Raw genomic sequence first — 20,151 nt, forward strand, 5'->3', positions numbered from 1 at the left:
TTCCCCCGCACCCCCCCCCCCCCCCACCTATCATTCACTGCAGCTCAAGGTCGTTCAACGGGAGGGGGAAGGGGTGTTTGAAGAGTTCGACACTTGCCCGCTAGGGACCACCGCAAGTCAATGCCCTAGAGATATGTGGCGATTGCGGCGGTGAATCAACCAACTACCTCAAAACCGTATTAGAAATTTTAACCTGGGCTGGCGACTTCTATACAGTATATATATTTGAAGGTGGCTCTCAGCTGGCGACGGAGCGTCGGAGGGAGGGTCACGGACAGTGGGGCGGGGCGCAGGGAACGGGGACAGCGGCTCGGGGGAGGAGGAGAAGACACACCACGGCAGCGCCACCCTCCCGGGCAACTGCAGCCTGGGCGGGGGGTCGGCCCACGCGTCCTCCAGCGCCGGCGCCATCAAGATGGCCTCGGAGGAGGGCTCCGGCTGCAGCTCGGTGACGAGCGAGAGCATGGCCCAGCGGCAGTCGCCCTCGCACCACCACGCCTTCCACCTCGCCTCCTCCGACTACAACCTGGAGCCCGTCTTCGTCGAGATGCGGGAGCGGCGCGAGGAGTTTGAGCGCCTGCGGGAGGAGCTGGAGACCGTCAAGGTTAGCGGTGTGGCCTTCGACGACGGCACAACTTGCAGCGTGCCAACTTTCCCTACGTCGGACTTCAGAAAAGCTTTTTTCGTCGCTGCGTAGCTCTTCGAAAACTGTTCAAATGTCCTATCTCGAAGTAAAGCCTCGGCTTGGACTCGATTCTGTAAGATAACTGCATCGATTTCTGGACCTGTTGAAAAAATGATTTCTCATGGATTGAACAAGAAGCCAAGGTTCTCCAAGAATGATTATGAGCATTAACGTTAGCCCAACTCTTCTAATAATTTAATGTAAACTATATTAACATTCGTTTGGAACTTTAAAAATTAATTTAACTCAAAAGTTTCTGTTCATTAAGAGATTTTTTTATTGATGTAACAACATCTAATAAATCAATGAACGCCGACTGCATGCACGAAAAAGAGTCCCGTTACGATGTGTCCCGTTACACACATTGTCCTGTTACGGTGTGTCCCATTACGCTCATAGTACGCTTGCGCCGCATCTATCTCTCTTCCACTCAATTGGAACAACCACCAATTTGACTTTTTCGAGGCACATTAAACTTGAAACACTCCCATTCGTTTCCTACGTTTCCTATCATTGTCCTATCCTTAACAGAATAACACAGATCGGAAGAAGTTAAATAGCAAACATGTATAAAAGTTGCAGTTAAAATAATCTCTTCGTTAAAGTAATAAACATATTTGAATTAATGAGTGCAAATAATTGTAAATTTATCAATTAAATTGTAGAATTAATTTCACTCCTTTGTATCCATACAAAATAGTGATAATTCAATAAAAATGTTTCAATTTTATTTTATTCATAAAAGTATGCAATCATTTCATTAATGTTTTGTTATGACGTCACGTAACCGACTTTACAGAGAACCAATTTATATTTATATTGATAACTTGAATGAGCGTTTGCGTGGCGGGGAGAGACGGCTGGTCTGCAGGACACTGCGTGGTGTGCTTGCAGCAGTCGTTGCAGCGGGAGGTGACGTTCGTGGGCCAGACGCTGCAAGAAGAGAGGTTCCGCTGCGAGCGGCTGGAGGAGCAGGTCAACGACCTCACGGAGCTGCACCAGAATGAGGTGGAGAACCTGAAGCAGACCATCAGCGACATGGAGGAGAAGGTTCAGTACCAGAGCGAGGAGCGGCTCCGCGATATCCACGAGATGCTCGAGGCCTGCCAGACCAAGGTGCGACCACACGCGCTCTCACTCCACCCCCCCTTCCCTTCTCTCTCTCTCTCTCTCTCTCTCTCTCTCTCTCTCTCTCTCTCTCTCTCTCTGGGTGTACCCCTCCTGCTCTCCCTTTTCCTTCCCTCCCTTTATCCTCCTCTACTCGTTGTCCCTCACCCCATTGTTCTCTCTGGCTCCCATCTTTCTCACGCCTCATTCTCTTTCCCTCTACTTTCTGTTTACTCTGTCATGTGGTGGAGTTAACTCAGTTATAGTATAAGGGGTCTACAAGTCACTTAGTAACTAATGGTGATGGAAGTCATGTAAACTTACTTTTTTTTAGGCATTACTTCAGTTTTTTTGTTACACATCAGCTGTAAGTTTAAATACTTATTTCAAAACTGTACTCTTAAATCACGTAGAAAAATTATCTGTAATGGTTTTAACAGTCGGGGGTACATTCCTAACAATATATCTATTTCATATTACTTTATCTTCGTGTTTAAGTTTGCTTATGTTATTAATTACATATGATTGTGTGTGTGTGTATGAATTCAATTCCGTAACTTTCCTTTTGTCTTATTTCTAGAGACCGGAAAAATTCGCGAGTTCATTTCGCGATAGGCTAAAATACAAATAGTTATGCCTCAGTGCTGCCTGTGCTATTGGCTCACAACTCACCTGGATGACTCTGGGCCAATTAGAAACACCCAACCAAAGGTTTATCGAATCGCAGGCTGCTACGTTGGGACGTCTCACTGGACAGCAACCAATGAGTGCGGGTGGCATTTGACCCGAGTGTATGTAGGACTATGGAGTTCATCCTGCAGGTCATCGAACCCGCGAATCTTTCCGTACCCTACTTATCTCTTTGAGCCAGTGCAACTAAAAACTGTGTTGAAAGGATGCAACAGTTAAAAATAAATTGATGTGGATTAGTGGGTCATCTCTCGAGTAGTTAACGAGTGATGTCCGGGTGGCCGGCAAGCTGACGACCGTGGGCGGGGCGGCGCGTGTGCTTGTCGCAGATCTCGAAGATGGAGCACCAGCAGCAGCAGCACCAGCAGTACGTCACGCTGGAGGGCATCGACAACTCGAACGCGCGCGCACTGGTGGTCAAGCTGATCAACGTGGTGCTGACGGTGCTGCAGGTGGTGCTGCTGCTCGTGGCGACCGCCGCCGGCATCGTCATGCCCTTCCTGCGCACCCGGTCAGCTGCCCCCTGCTCCCCGTTTTAACACTCCACTCGCCTTTTCCATTCTTTCCATGAGGAGCTAGTTGTTTGATGTGAAGCTAGGTGTTTGATGTGAAGCTTTAAAACATGGAAGCATAAGATTTTCTCATAAAAATATTTAATTTTTTTTTTGTGTTGTTTAAATATGTTCTGCACAAATAATGTTACTTAAAAAAAAATTATGAGAGACAGGTTTTTAATGAAATGAATGTTCGGTATTAATATTATGTATGGTTAGTTTTAATATGTAAAGGCCTAATTGGTTTATCATTTTATCAATCATTACAAAAGTTATGGTTTTTTTTTCACGTCAATCCAGTATCTTATAAAGGAAGTGTAATATAACCTTGCTGGGAACAATATTCAAAAATGTTCTCTGACTTTGCAAATATTTTAAAAATTCAATATGATATTGGCTTTGTATCAAAAAACTAGTATTCGCACAGGCCTACCGAAATTTAGTTCTTACATTGAAATAACTCGAACAATTGTTGTATACTTGTTAACTGCAGTGAAATGTCTATAACTTGGCACCAATTGATCAATTAATGTTCAGTTTTTATTCCGTGGATTCTAGTAGTCAATCTTGGCCGCCTGTTTTTTTTTTTTAGTTTTGTCAGAGTTCATGGTTACTGTTAGTTTTCATTCAAGTACAGTGTTTCTTTTTTCTAGCAGGTTATATACTTGTATTTTACATTTCAGTAATGATTTTTTTGAAGAACAGATCTTGATCACGGATGCAATGTGATATCTGAGACTTTTGTAATTTTTGTTTCTACATGACGGCTATTAATCTTTTTTTTTAATATATATATACCCCTGTACTGCATATTAACATGTTCCTTTGTTTCTTTATATGTAGTGTGTGTATTTCAACAGTGAGTGGGGGTGTTTGTCTGTGAAATGAAAGCAAAAAAAAAACACTGCGTTGTGTTATCTTGTTTTTAATAATTGTGTAGCATGACATGTCAGTATTCTAGGTATGTAGTTTGTGGCGATAGTTAACAGTTGAATGATTGCGCAGGCTGCGAGTCCTCACCACTCTGTTCCTGGTGGGCGCCGTCGCCTTCGTGCTGAAGCAGTGGCCGGAGCTGAGGGACGTGAGCGACCACCTCATGCGTTACCTCAAGGAGACGCTCTCCAAGTAGCACAGGTTCGCAACGCTTAGGCCCGGCCAGTCTGGAGTACCGTCATACGCCGATAATTTTTGGTCCCGCCGAAAGTACTTTATTTATAATGGTTTACTTTCCCGGAACATAACACTTATAAAATCATTAATTTTCCGTTTCATACGTTTTTACGAAGCGGAAAAGCCCTAAAATTCACAAATTGTTTTGTTATATTCCTCCTGATAAACTACCGTTTTGTGCCGTCTTTTGTCATCCACCAGCGTGAGGATAGTTATGGCAAGAGATGCTCCGGATTATGAAAAATATTTTTTTTCAAGTTTGGTCTAGCAGATTTTAGTTGTAATACCATTGTGTTGAACCTTAAGAGAGCAGAGAACGAGACCTAGCCCGGCTGTTTGATTTTGGGGCAGCATCCAGGCCTTTGCAAATATTTCAATTTTCAAATACATATAAATTTATTGTTCATGTTTGATTGATGATTGGACTTTGAATACTAAAACTAGGAATTTTCGAACATTTATTTGTTTATTAAGTATAGTGAAAATTTGATGTGGTATACTTAGTGAGTTTGTCAGATATGAATGTTGACTGTTTAGGTAATCATTAGTGCGACGTAAATACCGACTTTGGATGTTTTAACATGAACGCATTATCAAAAAATTGTTTTATACTCTGTATTTTAAACACTCAACACATTTTCAATATATTTTTTTTCTAGTCTCATAAAACATTGACAAAAAACTTGGAAGATGGTAAACAAAGACCATTTTTAACATTTTAAACTTGAAAATTAACTAATATCTGTATTTGTTTCATCACCATGCCAATATCAGGGGAAAAAGGAAATTATTATGGCCATGAATTACAACAGAAAACACTGGCACAGAAGTGAATCCGATAATTGGAACAGTGCATGATTTTATAGCGTGATTAGAGATCTGTAATAATGGTTTTATTTTTTAGCACATTTAGTTTTTAAGGTTAGGCATTTTGGTTTCATTTTACCGTTAAAAAAATTTTGTGTGGTTTCAAATTTTTAATAGTTTGAAAATTATAAATAGATAAATTGAACAGACAAAATTAATTTTTGTCGCAATGTGCACACTTCCAAAAAAAAAATTAAATATTGAATTTTTTGAACTTGTGTGTTTTTGCCTAGAACTCTATTCAAACTCGACTCTGTCTACAATAACAAATAAGTGGAGCATAATTTTTTAACAAGTTTTCTTTGAATTTTAATTTTAGTAATATAAATGATTTTCACCAAAAGATGTGTAAAAATATTATTTTAAAATTTTTTATACATTATGGCTAGTAATTGTGAATGTTTTAGTATCAGGTATTGGTGGTGGTATTAGGGTATCTGGAATTAGAATCAGAAATGGAGGTATTGAGATTTTCAAGTGGAGTTAAAGAACATTACTAACTAAAGTTGACACAGTCAAACCGTTTGTTTATTCAAAAAATTTTAATTTAGTCCTAAATTTGGGGATTAAACACTTGTTTCAACTAGAGTATTAGGACTATTTGAACAGTTGGCTGAGTAGCCAGTTCGCCACCTGTCTATCTTTGTAACCCCAGTTCCTGTGTAGTCGGGGGGCTAATACTGCACGACGTTTCATTTGCAGATTGGCTTGTACAAACCACAATCTCCACAGAAGACTGTTGGTTGATATTTTTATCACTCTGAACACCCAGGCACTTGTGTTCACGCGGCACATGCACAACCGACAGCAAGAGTGTCAATTCGGTCCAGGAAGTTTGTGCGAGAGAAAAACGTGGAACAAAACTTGTGTTTTTCTCAACGGCAGTAGTTGTCATGGAACCGGACTTTGGCGTCAGAGCAATGCCAAGATTTGGCTGGAAATGTGATACATTGTATGTGTTAAGTATGATTTAAGTATGGATTTTATCATGTCTCTCTTTGGTTTTGCTAAAATTTTAAAAGTTCTGTATTTGTACATAGCTCCACAATTAGGTATGTTTTTAATATTGTATTTTTTGAAGAAGTTTTTGAGTGTGTTAAGTATGTGTTTTTGCTCTCTTATGGTAGACTTAGTGTTGCAGATTATTTATGTAAATTTGGAAAGTGCTGCTGTATTGTGTGTTCTGTACCAGTATAAATTTTCACAAGTTGATTTGATAGATGATAGGTGTACTAAAGTAGGTATTTTTGAGGTGAAGTCAAGTTGCTTGCATTTCTCATAGATAAGAAATGTGTATTGATTTAGTTATTGCAAATTTCATGTTTGTCAGTATGTGAAATTCAGAATTACAGTTGATTCTCAAATGGTGCAAATTTGAAAAATGTTAGTTCTGAATAGCTAAATATAGGTAAATATAAGCCCTATCATTGTATGTTTAAAAGGTCATTGATAATTTAAGCCTATTTTTTTAAATGCCGTGCAAGGTTAGTATTTCTGTTAGTTCAGTTTAACAGATTGTGTTTTAAGAGTTGGCTCTCTTTGTTTCTAGTGCAATATAATTGTAAAGTAATTGCATTGCAATTTTGTATATCATGGAAATAACTGTTAATATCGTAATGGACTTTGTTTTTCTGGTATAAGTTTGTATAAGCCTTCACAAAAATTTTTTCAGCAAATTTGTGTATGACTATTAACATCAATGTTTTATTTTTATTTTCAATTACCTCGTGCAGCATACTCCAATTAGGCTTGTGCGAATACAATTTTTTTTTTATGCGAAGCCAATATCAAATAGAATGTTTAAAATACAAAGTCGAAGCAAAATGTGAATATGTTCTCAGCCAGGTTGTATTAAACTTATTTTATAAAATACTGAATTGTAGTAAAAATAATGTTTGTTATGTTAATAAACTTATAAGTGATTAACCAATTGGGCCATATATATAACACTATTAAATCAAAATTATAAACTAACTATGCAAAATTGATTTTTTTTTTTTTTTAAGTAAACAACTTTATTTGTGCAAAATATATACAAAACAAAAAAAAAATAATGAGAAAAACTTAGGCTTCCATGTTTTAAAGCTTCACAACAAACATCACAACTGAAGCTTCACGTAAAACGAATAGCAAATTTCCTGGAAAAGTCAAACAAAATTTTAGAAAGAGAATAGATTGATTCACTTAGTCAAAGCTTCGCACAGGCCTAACTCTAGTGTTGAGCATTGAATTTATTGGAGCACTTTCTGGGCCTGATGCTCCAGTTAAATGTTTCCATGCTTAATGCAGCTGTGACCCTGCATAGTTAATTTAAGCTTTACTGTATTAATACACAAACACTGTTGCCTGCATGTTTTTTTAGTAACTTTGAATGCTAAGTTACACTATTAGAGGATCAATTATAAAGGATTTTCACATACATTAAACAATCAAAGCACACATTAGATTGAGTACCGTGATAGAAATGAGGTGCAAAGTTGTAATTTCTTTAAATAGGAGCTTGATAGTTTTGAGTATAGATATATTGTATTGACCTGCAATTCTTTTTTCATTATATGTTGGTTTCATTCTGGCAACAGCTGATCTTGAAAACCAGCTGCTGAATATTATGTGTATTTCAAGAGTTTTCAAGATCTGGAAGTAAATTGTGGTTAACTATTATCTAGCCAAATTGAAACTTCATATCTACAAGTTATTCTATTTAAAATGCATGTGTACACAATGACCCACCTAGAAATGGAATATAAATGTTATGTTATGTGTTGCATTCTAGTTGTCTAATTACTGGATTGTTCTGTTAAATTTGACGTCTAGAAGGTGTAAATTTACTGTTTTATCAGGCATGTGCGAATTAAAAAAAAACAACAAAATGTTATTATTTTGGGTTTCTGGAAATCGTTGTAAAAAACATCATTAGTGTATGAATTTTTTTGTGAGAAAAATGTTTATTCACTAGATTGCATGAAGTGTTGCTGTTTAAAGAACTGGTTTATAATTGCAGAACATTATGTAATTTTTCTCTCATGGTTAATCTGCTGTTCAAGTGAGGTATGTGACCTTATGAAAGGTTTTGTTTTGTATTTTGCCATTTTTCACTGTTCTTTATAAATGTCACATATTTCATGTACTTACTTTTGCAATACTTTCATTTCTTTTTGTAATTTCTTCTCCTTCTCCATGCTCCGGCATTTTTATTCCAATACTGGCTTCAGTAACTAGTACATCATGTGCTGTCACACATCTCTCTCTATCTTAAGCAGCTCTAACTGTCTCGTTGAATGTTAGTTCAATAATTTCCAGATCATATTTCTTATCAACTTACTATGCTTCTTCTTGCATGTTTCTTATGGCTCTTTGGGCAGTTAGCCCTCTCCTTACGTGTTTTTTTTTGGATTTTCCTTCATGCAGTCAGTCCACATGTCTAAAGCAGCAACTGGGTCTTTGGCGTAAATCTGATCGCGTGCGAATGTGACACCTTAAAAAGTATTCCGCTAAATTCTGATGTTCTTTACAAGTAGTGTCCCATTGTTATTGCCAATGAGCTAATGGCATGCCAACTGAAACTTGTGTTACATACAGTCTGCTTCTGGAAATGAAGTGAAAAATTATTAATCTTACCAAAAGAATGTGGTGTTTATATAATTTTTTTATCTGCATCCTAACAAATAATTTAAGCCTGGGACCATATTTAACCATACCCAACTGTAGTACTTGTTTTTTTTTTTAATTTTTTTTTTTTTTTAATAAGCTTATTTTATTTTTTTTCTTACTCTTATTGAAAATATTCTCTAAAATTTCAGTTGGTTAAAATATTAACATTTAAATGTATTGTGAATGGACATTCGCACATGCCTACTCTGTTCATGATACGGAGTCTCTTGTTTGACAGATGCTTTAACGATCATGTATACTTTGGCAGCTGAATACTACGATGTAGGTAATAAACAAACACACATTCGTGAAGCATCAGACTATCAAACCATTTTGTTTGTTTTGCGAGGATATATAGATGTCAAAGTCTTAATGTTTGGTGCAGCACTTGTCAAAATAAAAGACTTAAGTTATTTTTAACAGAGTGTACGTAGCTGCGAGACTTTCTTTGTGCTTCATGATATTAAGTTATAAAGTTTTCTTTCCTATTGTCTCTTGTTATTTTTGAGAATGTATTTGAGTCTGTGATATTTGTCAGTTGATTACATAAAAATTAACTTTAAGTGTCTAGTTGCTGTAGTATGTATCTTCATTTGAATTTTTTTTTTTGTAATCTTATGATACTGTGACTGAAAGTACCAATGATTTACAGAATTTAGAGGAAATAGATCAAATTGCAATAGAGTTTTGTTTTGCCTTTATTTCTTTTGTACGTTATTTTCTGATAAAATATTTTTCCCTTCAAATATGATCCATGTAAAATCAGTTTCTTGTAAATGCATTAAGTTGTATTTTTCTGAATTGCCAGTAAACTACCTTAACTATTAAGTCTAAGGATGGGCTAGTGCCATAAATTAGTGAGCACCATGATTAAGTGTAAACGTACATCCAATTGCCCATTTGTCAATGGTGTAGTATTATATTTTGAGATGGGCATGCTCAATTGGCCAATTTTTGTTGTGTGTGTGGGGGGGGGGGGGGGGTTACTTTGGCTGAACATTTTGTTGACAGCAAGTTCATTAGAGCAAAATAATAGCAAGTGGGAGGGATTGCATGATTTCCCCCCCCCCCCCCCTCACTCAATAAAAATTTGAAAACTTTATACAGTAACTCAAACCAAGACTATTTCCACATTTAATTACAATACCTTTGAGCTATTATTTAATACTTTTTTTCTTACAATGTAGACTCAGTTTTAAAAATTTGCAATGTAAGTTTCTTTGCACACACTATTTTTTTTTTTTCTTGTTGCTGGTAAATGCCTACTTTTATGCTGAAATACTAAACAGGAGACGGCTTCAAACAGTCACTTATTTTGTGAGGTTATTGTAACAGCAGTGTTTTACGCAAGAAATCTCTTAATAGTACTGTGTGTGGTTTTAGCCCTGGATAAAAATTTTAAGATGTAATGGTCTGCGGTCTTGGTATAGTTTTATAAATTTATTTAATTAAAACGGTTGTTACCTTCGAAATAAAGTAATTAACCATGTTTTTTTTTAAAATATTTTTAATTCATTATAAAATCATTTTTGATAAAAGTTGGCATTGCTATAGCCTAAAACCAGTCAGGGGCAGAAGAATGGAAACTTGCCGTTGTTAACTTATTGGCATGACGTGGTACTGGAGTATCGCAGATCACGACATGCATAGGTCCTGACCGCTGACTCTTTCTTCCTGCACGTTAACACACACAGACCCCCACCCCCAGATGCAAGGTTTAGGCTGTCGTACGGTACAGCATACACTGGGGTGTCAGTGATTAAGAGCATCATCAGCGAAGAAACGTTGCTACCTGTCAAAGTCGCACATCTTAGTGAACGTACAGATTTAGCTAGTGCTTAAAAATATAATTTTACTTATTAATTTTTGCAAGATAACGCAAGTGATGATAATTATGAAGACTTGTGCACCTTTTAACACCCATGATCACTAAGTGAATATCTGTTGAAAATATTTTTGCCTGAACGACAAATCCAAGGGAGATAAAAAGTCAAAATTGCAGAAATAGCAGTTTAAAAAAAATTAATGAAAATATTAATTAATCAACACGGCGTGTGAGCTTATATAATTTTGCAACATAATTATAGTGTGTATGAAGTGTTTGACCAAAACATGACATGTCGCCTTTCTGATAGTATTTCTTAAATTTACTCATGTGTGTGTATGTTATTGCATGTTTTGTACTATTAAATTTGAGTGGTAAGAAAAATAATGCCTGGGATTCTATTTCTCTGCAGCCTGTTCAGAACTAAATTAAACACATGAGCTTTGCTTCACTGATTGAATGCCTAAAGCTAACTTGAAGAACGTGTGTTCTTGCGTTCTCTATCCAAACCCATTTTGGAGTCCAATAGTTGTGCCAGTCACTGGTACTGTCAGAGCTATTGAAGTCAGCGATCACTACTAATTAGTATCTGAAGTATGTAATTTAGCAAAAAAAGCATTCTGCCCATATTTTTTCTTTCTTTCAATATTTTTATCATAAAGTTGTAATTGGAGGTTTAAGGAAAGTATGCAGAAGTGATAGACCAACTGATAAGTATAAAAAATATTTTAACAGAAGTGGGTCTGCTTTTATTTTGTTTGAACTAAAATATGTGTTGTGTGGCAATCATTGATTTCACGATTAATGCCAATAACAACATGTGTGCTTTTAGGAAACAGTTATGAAGTTGAATGTGCTGCTGTTTGTCTAATGGTTGGTCTAGTAAGCAGTTATTAAATTAAGTTTTAATTAGACTTTTAAAATGTGTTGTAGGTACTATTACTTTTAATGATTTCAAGGATTTTCAAAGACATGTATTTGAGTCTGATTTCAAGATGTGTGACTAATCAACAAGAAGGTAAATGATAAAAATTGAAGCTATAAAAAATATTGCTGTTCGGAACCATGCTTATTGACCATTGGATCTCGTCGTAGAGCGTTTTTAATGGCATGCTTGAATAGCGTAATAAGTGTGGTGTTGGTTAGTGAAGAACAAAATAATTCTGATGTTCCTCTGGGAACTTGAAAGACTGAAAAGTAACATTTGATTTCTGGTGGGCTCGAAACCCATGCACATGAAGATAGTAGAGTATATTTGTCCAGAATTGGACAGCGTGCTACGTTAGTGGATCACAAGTGCAATGTTATACATTTAGTGAAAGAATAAATGAAAATAATCTTAACTTTTAATCTGAAATGTATAAGAACTACATTTTTAAGTGTACCGTGCAAAAATTTAGTGTAAATGTAGAAATGTTCACAAGTTCTGTTCCACAAAATCTGATAGTACTTTTTAAGTGTTAAGCTGGCAAAAGTTTGCATTGACTTTCAGAATTACGCCAATCATGTGTTCAGTTGTAGATTTTGTTTAGATAAGACATTAGCTTCATTTGCTCTGTAGTTTGCTATACTAGTTTTTATGAGACACTCCAAAGGATTTCTAATATTTTATTTAGTTGCTGAACACTATGTTCACAACCATTGCAAACTGCCCAAAGATCTTTACATTTGTGTAGTGTTCTGATTACACACAGCAGTTTTTTTTTTGTATTGATATTGATACTATTTTAGCGTTTGATATAGCTAAAAGCAAAAACAAAACAAAAACAAAACAAATTACGTAACATTATAAATTTATCCATTTCTCATAAGAATAAAACTGCATATGTACATTGAAAAGATTTGTCAAATATTATATACAGTATTTAAATATTTTAAAAAATATACATCTTAAGTTCTCAAAGTTCCATCTCTCGGAGTTGAAAAGAAATCAACATCTCTGATTTTTTATATATATATTTTATAAATGAGGTGGTAAAAAATTGTCACGTGTTACAAATTTACTGGGGGAAAAATTTCCAGCATAAATATTTTCACTTAAAAAAGTATTAAAGCAACCATTGTGCAACAGCTCAATTGCCTTCATTATATTTATAAGAATAAATTTTACATTAAATACAATGTGCAATAAAACTTACTTGTATTCGTAGGATGCAATGGTAATTATTACGAGGTAGATAACTTTTGCTGGTTTTGATGGTTTGTTATATTGATGTAAAATAGTTTTACCAGGTCAGAACTTAAGGTGCCTTCCTCAAACTTGGTGTGTTTATTGTCTCCCCGAGTTAATTTGTGTTTTAATTAGTCGTGTTTTCTTCAGGATGAGCAAATGCCCTTTGTTAACTTATCCCTCTTGTTGCTTTCCTGTATGCTACATGCTTGTTCACTCCCACCTTTGACACTCGAGAAATGACAAAATTCAATGATGAATCAACAGTATCCTTCTGCGAGTCCTCTTTGAAGTGCGGCTGATTCAAATTTTGGGTGCCGATGTGTGCTCAAGTGTATATCAGCCACTTCAAATATGTACACGGTTGCAACAGACTGCTTGAATTAGATATTCCTGACACTAAAATATCTTAATTATTTTATGTAGTTTTGTGAATAAACAATTACTATTCAGCTATGTACAAGTACATAAGGAAATACAAAATTCTCATTTTTAAGCCAGGATGGTTGTAGAAACTACTTAAATCACAATTCCAAAGACTCTATATCCAGCAGACGTAATGCTTGTTTTGACTTAGTCTGTTTTTCTTCATCTAATGTAGTAAAAATCTATTTCATTATTCAAAACATTTAACTAACACTCAGTAGCTTAAAAAAACGGTTCATTGTTTTTGCAGCAAGTGTATTTTATACATAATTGAGCTAACTCAGTATTTCATATTAAAATTAACAACTTAAGTGATGGTTATTCTGTGACCTTTCAATGTTTTCAATATTTCAGGGTTTTCCATGACCATTTTCAAATTCTCTAACTTTTCTAGTTTTTCCATATTTTTTAGACCTTAGTAACCCTGAAATTTAGCAACTTTTGTTTATACAAAGCCCTTTGTACCCATGTTAAAAAAAAAACTGTTCTTTTTTCACATTCTTAAAAAATCTTTTAAGTCTCTTCCCTATCCCTTCTCTCCCAACACAAATTTGTTCTATTTTGTTTCACCTTTGTATTGAATTTTTTTAATTGGTATTTATTGTACTTGAAAAATATTCAGTGTTTGGATTTTTAACAGTTAAGTGACTAAATTGGATATAATTTGTAAAGCAAAGAGATAGCAATGCCCAAAATTTGATGCTACATTTGCACATGAGAGACTGGTTCAGAAACATTCCATTTGCTTTATCTTGTACTGTTGAAAACATTAGTTTCATAATGTTACATTTTGACTAAGATCAATTTACTTCAGAGAGCTGCATTAAAAATAAAAATAAATCAAAATCACTATCACGTTTATAGCTTTGAATGTGCACATAATGAAACTATAGTAAGATACTAGAGCAAAATTCTTCCTCTTTATCTTTGATTCACATACATATACCAATGATGTAGTGATTGCTGATAGGTGGCAAAGTACAATGAAAAGTTATAAGTTTGTCAACTATCTTTACATGTGCCATTTGTTTACATTGCAACTATTATATACATAAGTAATCATTCAATTCCTGGATTTGGTTGAATGCTGTTCAAAGTGTAGACAAGTTTACAAACATATAAAGTTAGAAAGCTGTGACTTATTTGGCATGATCTTTTAATTTACAAAAGTTAAGTTCACAGCTAGAAAGTAAACAGTATTCATTAAGTTATTTCCAAACACGAAAGAAATTGATCAATTGAAAGAAGCTTCTGATAACACTCACCATTGCATGTCAACATTATTTGACAAATGGACATCACACACATGTTGAAATACATCAGAAACCTTATTTATACATTTAAGTACACACTTGTTACAACCTTGTAACTTATTTCAAGTTGTTAACATTATTAACGCAGAATTACAGCATTAACTTTAAGACAACTCTTTTTTAAAATCTTTTTCGGGCTCAGTGAAGGGGGTGTATCTTACAGTCAATGGCTTCTGTGTTCTTTCAGAGTCTTGCAATGGGAAAGATTGATTGAACACAATATGTTGGACACATGCTTCCAGTGGCGTATTTCCAACATATTATGTTGAATCAGTGGCTTCTTACATTTGTCGAATTTTTTTCCAATATGCATATATCTATTAATGAAGTCCTAAATTGACAGGCAAATTCATCAACATTGGTTGTAGTTCTACATCAGCTCACTGACAGCGCTGCTGCCATCCGTTTTTATCAAGTAACTTGATAGCTAAACCGTTGATACATAAATTCACAATTTGAGGGACTTTAAGTGTTAATGCTGGTACAGTAAAAACATAGGTTATGCAAGTTGTTTTGTTTTCAAAAATTATATAAACTTGATAGTTTAGTTTCCCGTAGTATTTAGAGCTTTGAGAATAATGTAATGTGAAACTGATGTATCTGCAGCCACCGAGCCTAGCCACACTCAGTTGATTGATGTCAAGCGGACCAAACATGGTGCCAAACAGCAATGCAGTTACATCATTCCCTTCCTGATCATTACACTACTTTTCTTCAAGCTCTAATGTCATTATCTTCTCTCCACTTCCCCTATCTGATATAAAGAAGTTTAAATTACAAAAGTAGTTCAGAAAGTGGGGAATGTTTTTTTTTTTTGCCTTCCAGAAATACAATTATGATATGTACATGACTTCGTAGGTTGACCGGAACAGCCTTGTAAACCAAAACCGTGCTGAGAGGTTAGAATGGAAGAACTAATGCAACAGTATTACCATTCACCTGTTACACTTAAATTGAAGTAATTTTTTTATTTTTAAATACAGTGATATCCCGACTTAGGCTATTCTGTCTTATGTGATATTTAAATATTCTTGTCGATTCGTGTGTCTTTTGTTTTAACGTCTCGCGACTCTCTATTCTCCACTCCGTCCACACTATTATTAGCATGTTATGAGGAAATTTTGCGTGAGAAGAAAAAATCTTCAATCTGTCAGACGACTTTGTTAGATTATGAAGCCTTCTACGTCAAAATAACATCAGTTTAGATTTTTGCAATTCATAATTTATGTGCAATAGAGTACCCCAACTTAACATGAATTCGAATGACAGTTATTGCTCGGTTAAATCTGTGGCGTACGTTCAGGGTATTACTGTACAATAAATGTTTTCTTTAAGAAAACCAAGGATCATATAGATAGAGATGTGTCTTGGAATCAACAGCATTTCAGATTGAGGGAAATACGGTAAATCTAACAAATGGGGATTTCTATGGGAAGCAAATGCTTTCAACAGTGCAAGACAATATTTATACAATTTATGTAAAAATTTTTTGTCAACTCTATGTTCCAGTTTTAAGTCATACTAATACCATCACTAGATAAAACAAGTTATTAAAAATACTTATTTGTGGCAATGAATAAATAAATGAATCTGTACTTTATGTACTTAAAATTATATTTAGTTTTGTGGCAGACAATTGTACGGAATTTGCTATGGTATGGATCTGCAAGGAAAATAAAATTCTGATCAATTCTTAGGGTTCAGTACCAACAAGTTTAGCACATGTATGTTTTTTTTTTTTTTGCAGATAAGTTTTGTAACTAGAGTTTGTGGACAGGCGAGTGTAAGTAAGTTATGCTGGTTACGTACATGTAAAATATAATATTGTGCTTGTATTTGTTGCTTGTCATTCTAATGGTAATGATGATATAAGAAAGTAGGAGCTTTTGAAGTTTGGAAAAAAAATAATTTCACAGCTAGTAGTCTAATAATGCTGCACATTAAAATAAATGTAATTATAGATAAGAGAACAAATATACGATTGGCTGTTTTATGACTAAAGGAAGTCTGCAAAGAGACCAATACTGAAATTCTGTCCAAAATTTGTAAAAGATTTTTTTTTTTTTAAATGTTGTGTTTTTAAGCATCTTGTTTCAATTTTTTAACATAAAATATAGTTGAAAACTTAATGGCCAAGCATAAAATACTCATTTGATATCAAGACTTGATTATACTGTTATATTTCCTGGGAATTATATATTCAATGTCATCTATCGATAGTTTTTTTTTTTAGAAAAACTATGTTTTATTTACTAAATCATGTAGCAGTTATAATAAACTTAATGCCATGTACATGGATAAAGGACCACAACATGGATGCCAATTAATCTGAATCCAATTGCAATGAACTTTGCATGCTGCAATGATAACAGGATTTTTTATTTCCTTAATAAAGAATGAATGGGCTTTGGTAATGTGGTATTAAGCTTTAAAATAATCTTGTCTCAAGATTAATTAATGCAGTCAACTGAGCTTGGAAATGTCCATTAAAATTTTGTGCCCAAAAAAGTGTTTAAATTAAATTCTTATATTTTTACAAAATTTAGTCCAGCGAATTTCTTAAACGTAAAAATGATGATTGTGTGTGTACTATAAATTTTAAAAACAACATATTTGTCTGAAACTTTTCATTCTCATTACATTCTAATGGTTATAATGTATAGTCAGTTGTAATGGTGTCTACAATAGATACTATGGCTATAGTTTTGTACCAATTTGTTGTTTTTTTTTTCCTAGCTGCAAAGATTGTTATCACTGAACTTTTTCTTAAAAATAAAAATAATAAAATCACCTAACAATTTAGAAATTAACTATCTGCTAAAAATTATTTCTGTCTGCTATATTCAAACATCACACGGCATAATTAGTGTGTTAAAACTTTTTCAAAACAAAAAAAAAAAATTATTTGTGTGACAAGTATAATATTAACATTATTATACCAAATGAAAGTATGTTTGCTGAACACGAGAGAATTTTTACGTTCCTAGAAGTCCTGTACTTCACACTTTTAGTGTTGCATGCTACTCCCTTGAGAAGTAAGAATGTATGTATGGTGCTTGCAGAACATTGTGTGTGTATACAATATTATTTGTAATAGTAGGTACTTTCATGAAAAAAAAACTGTAATATATCTTTATATTTTTCATGTTTACTTGTAAGTATTTTTGTTGCAGTAAAAAAATTATGGAAACATGAACAGTTGTATAATGATTATTGTTTTCATTTAGTGTTAAATTGTTAGCATTTATTTAAACTAATGCACAAACTTTTCATAACAGTGTACATACAGGCTAACGTCAAAAAAATCAAGTCATAGTCTCAACCTTTCAAGAGCTTATGATGGTAAAAAAGAATTTACCCAATGTATCTGTTAAAAATTTTCATTCAACAATTTGCATATAATATACGAAAAATTAATGTATACACATTTACTCCGGAAACTGATGACCATGGTTAATACATATTTATAGTTGATATAATTTACCCACACATTGTTAAATGTCTTATTTCACTTAATTTGAGTGTATGACTTCTTTATATGTTTAATAACAGCAATAGATCTTCAAAAAAGAAATAAATATTTTACTTTTCCTCTGTGAACATTTCCAGAAACCTTCTTTTTCCCATTTATATAAATACCCTACATACATAACAAGTACACGTAAATTATAATACGTGAAGTTTCGGCTTCTATCAAATCATTTACTTGTGAATGTGATGCACTGTCTAGAAACACTATTTTGATGAACAATCTATACTTATAAAACAGTACCGTGACTGACAGACAACACACAGCCTAAAACAGTGGACCTAGAGATTTGAAATTTGGAGGGAATATTCTCTGATTCCCTAGGGGTGCACCTAGAGATTTTTTTTTTTTTAAATTCCATCCCTAAAGGCATAAAAAGGGAAAGTAAAGCTTATATGAAGTGAAATACCACTCAATGACTCGCTCATCACGAATTCTCAGGAACTATAAGACCTACAGAAGAAAGGATTTTACAAAAATCAGCTTCCAAGGAGGGTTGTAGTGGTGTTAAAGATTCAAAATTTCCTGTCTTTCAAGTATATGACCCACAACTTGAAACTTAGCAGGGATGTTCTTTATAGTACACACACATTAACTGATCACGGGATTTTCCTAAAACCAGCCCCCGAGGTGGGTTGTGGGAGCATTAAAGATAAAATTATTTTTTTATCAAGAATATGTCATACAGACTTGAAACTATGCAGTGTTGTTTCTTATATTATATAACCATTAACTGAGAATGAGATTTACCGAAAATTAGCTCCCAAGGATGATTTAGCCTGGGCAACACCGGGTAATTGATGTAGTACTAAATATACTGCTTTAAATAGTGTGAAAACCTACTTAAACATAATTCTATTCAGTGATACATTTGTGTGTTTGTTCATAGTTCAATGCCAAGTAAATTATACGTCGTTTCTGGATATGTAAAGTCTTAAAAGGCTAAAATAAAGTTAGTTTAACTACATTGTGTTGGATAAAGATTCTAAGAGTTATTTAGTGACAAATATATAATAAAAATTCAATCATTTTAAATATGCAAAAAAAAAAAATTGTCAACTTCTAAAACAATACAGGTGTTGCCTAATTTATCCTCCCCCTTCCCCCCCCATAAAATTTGTATCAGAGTGCAATCTGTTTAGTTCAAACGCATCTAGAACCTAAGAAAAATGCATCACTTTAGAATGGGACAAATGGACATCCACATGATATGTGATCGTAACATCGCAACGTCTATGTGTATAGGTCTAATACAAGTAACTTGGTTTATTCCTTATGGAGGCGGTCAGATTTCTGATTTCAGAGAAACTCTGCCTTAAGATTATGTATACGTATAAGTAGTAAGTTGTACGACCATTGTGAAAAATTGCTAAAACAAAATGTCTGTTCAGCAAGGCATGCTAAGAGAGAAAACATGTCATTTAGCATGGCTAAATGCTAATAAATAACTTGCATTACTGTAACTATAGAGACAAATATAAAATATTGATACAAATAATAACTGAGAAAAAATTATATTTTAAGATCAAGCCAAAAATATTTAATAGCAGTGCACAATATTTCTAACACACTATTATAGTCTTGTAGGTAAATAATTTTCACATGTATAATAGAATACATGCAGTAAGCATATACTATTCCAACAATTTTTAATTGTAAAAATAAAATCCATAGATTAAGTACAGAATATAATTAATTATCAGTGATGAAATTCTCCATTCAGAATTGCAAGAAACTTGAAATTATTCCTGAACCTTTTGAAATAAATTCGTTGCACACTTTTTGATTCGTTCTTTTTTTTAACGATTCATGCAATGGAAAGTTTTGATTTAATGCAGTTTTTTGGACATACGCCATTGCAGTTTTGTATTGTTTGTCATGGAAAAATTAAAAAAAAAAAAAGGATAAAAAATTTACAGCAAACAAGACTGATTCAGCTGATGTCAGACAAATGGAACCAACGATGAAACTAAACACGTATTATGGACAACACAATGACGACAGCACGGACAAAAAATGTTCAACATATAAATATAATACAGCACAAGAATTCCGTTGAAGGAACTTAGTCGTGGACTAACGACGAGACAGATTAAATGCAGGCAGACAACAAACCTGGACAACGCAGCAAACATTTAAACACAACGATGAATGATGTTAGTGT

At 34.2% G+C, this 20,151-nt stretch overlaps 1 protein-coding gene across 7 annotated transcripts in view; it reads left to right on the forward strand.

The window, feature by feature from the left end:
- Nucleotides 1-9,408, forward strand: part of LOC134543195 (transmembrane and coiled-coil domains protein 2) — a 34,154-nt gene extending 24,746 nt beyond the window's left edge. For 4 of the 7 annotated variants that reach the window (XM_063388090.1, XM_063388095.1, XM_063388093.1 and 1 more), the window contains 5 exons: nucleotides 294-604; nucleotides 1,580-1,801; nucleotides 2,812-2,993; nucleotides 4,042-4,170; nucleotides 5,776-9,408. In XM_063388090.1, coding sequence (XP_063244160.1) covers nucleotides 294-604; nucleotides 1,580-1,801; nucleotides 2,812-2,993; nucleotides 4,042-4,165 — 839 coding nt within the window. In that variant the 3' untranslated portion in view covers nucleotides 4,166-4,170; nucleotides 5,776-9,408. Of the gene's footprint in view, nucleotides 1-293; nucleotides 605-1,579; nucleotides 1,802-2,811; nucleotides 2,994-4,041; nucleotides 4,989-5,775 lie in introns of those variants that run through there. The other 3 variants (XM_063388092.1, XM_063388097.1, XM_063388091.1) reach the window with 2 other exon arrangements.
- The last annotated feature ends 10,743 nt before the right edge of the window (nucleotides 9,409-20,151 follow it).

This window comes from Bacillus rossius (assembly GCF_032445375.1).
Source record: "Bacillus rossius redtenbacheri isolate Brsri chromosome 9 unlocalized genomic scaffold, Brsri_v3 Brsri_v3_scf9_2, whole genome shotgun sequence".
Classification (NCBI taxonomy): Eukaryota; Metazoa; Arthropoda; class Insecta; order Phasmatodea; family Bacillidae; genus Bacillus; species Bacillus rossius.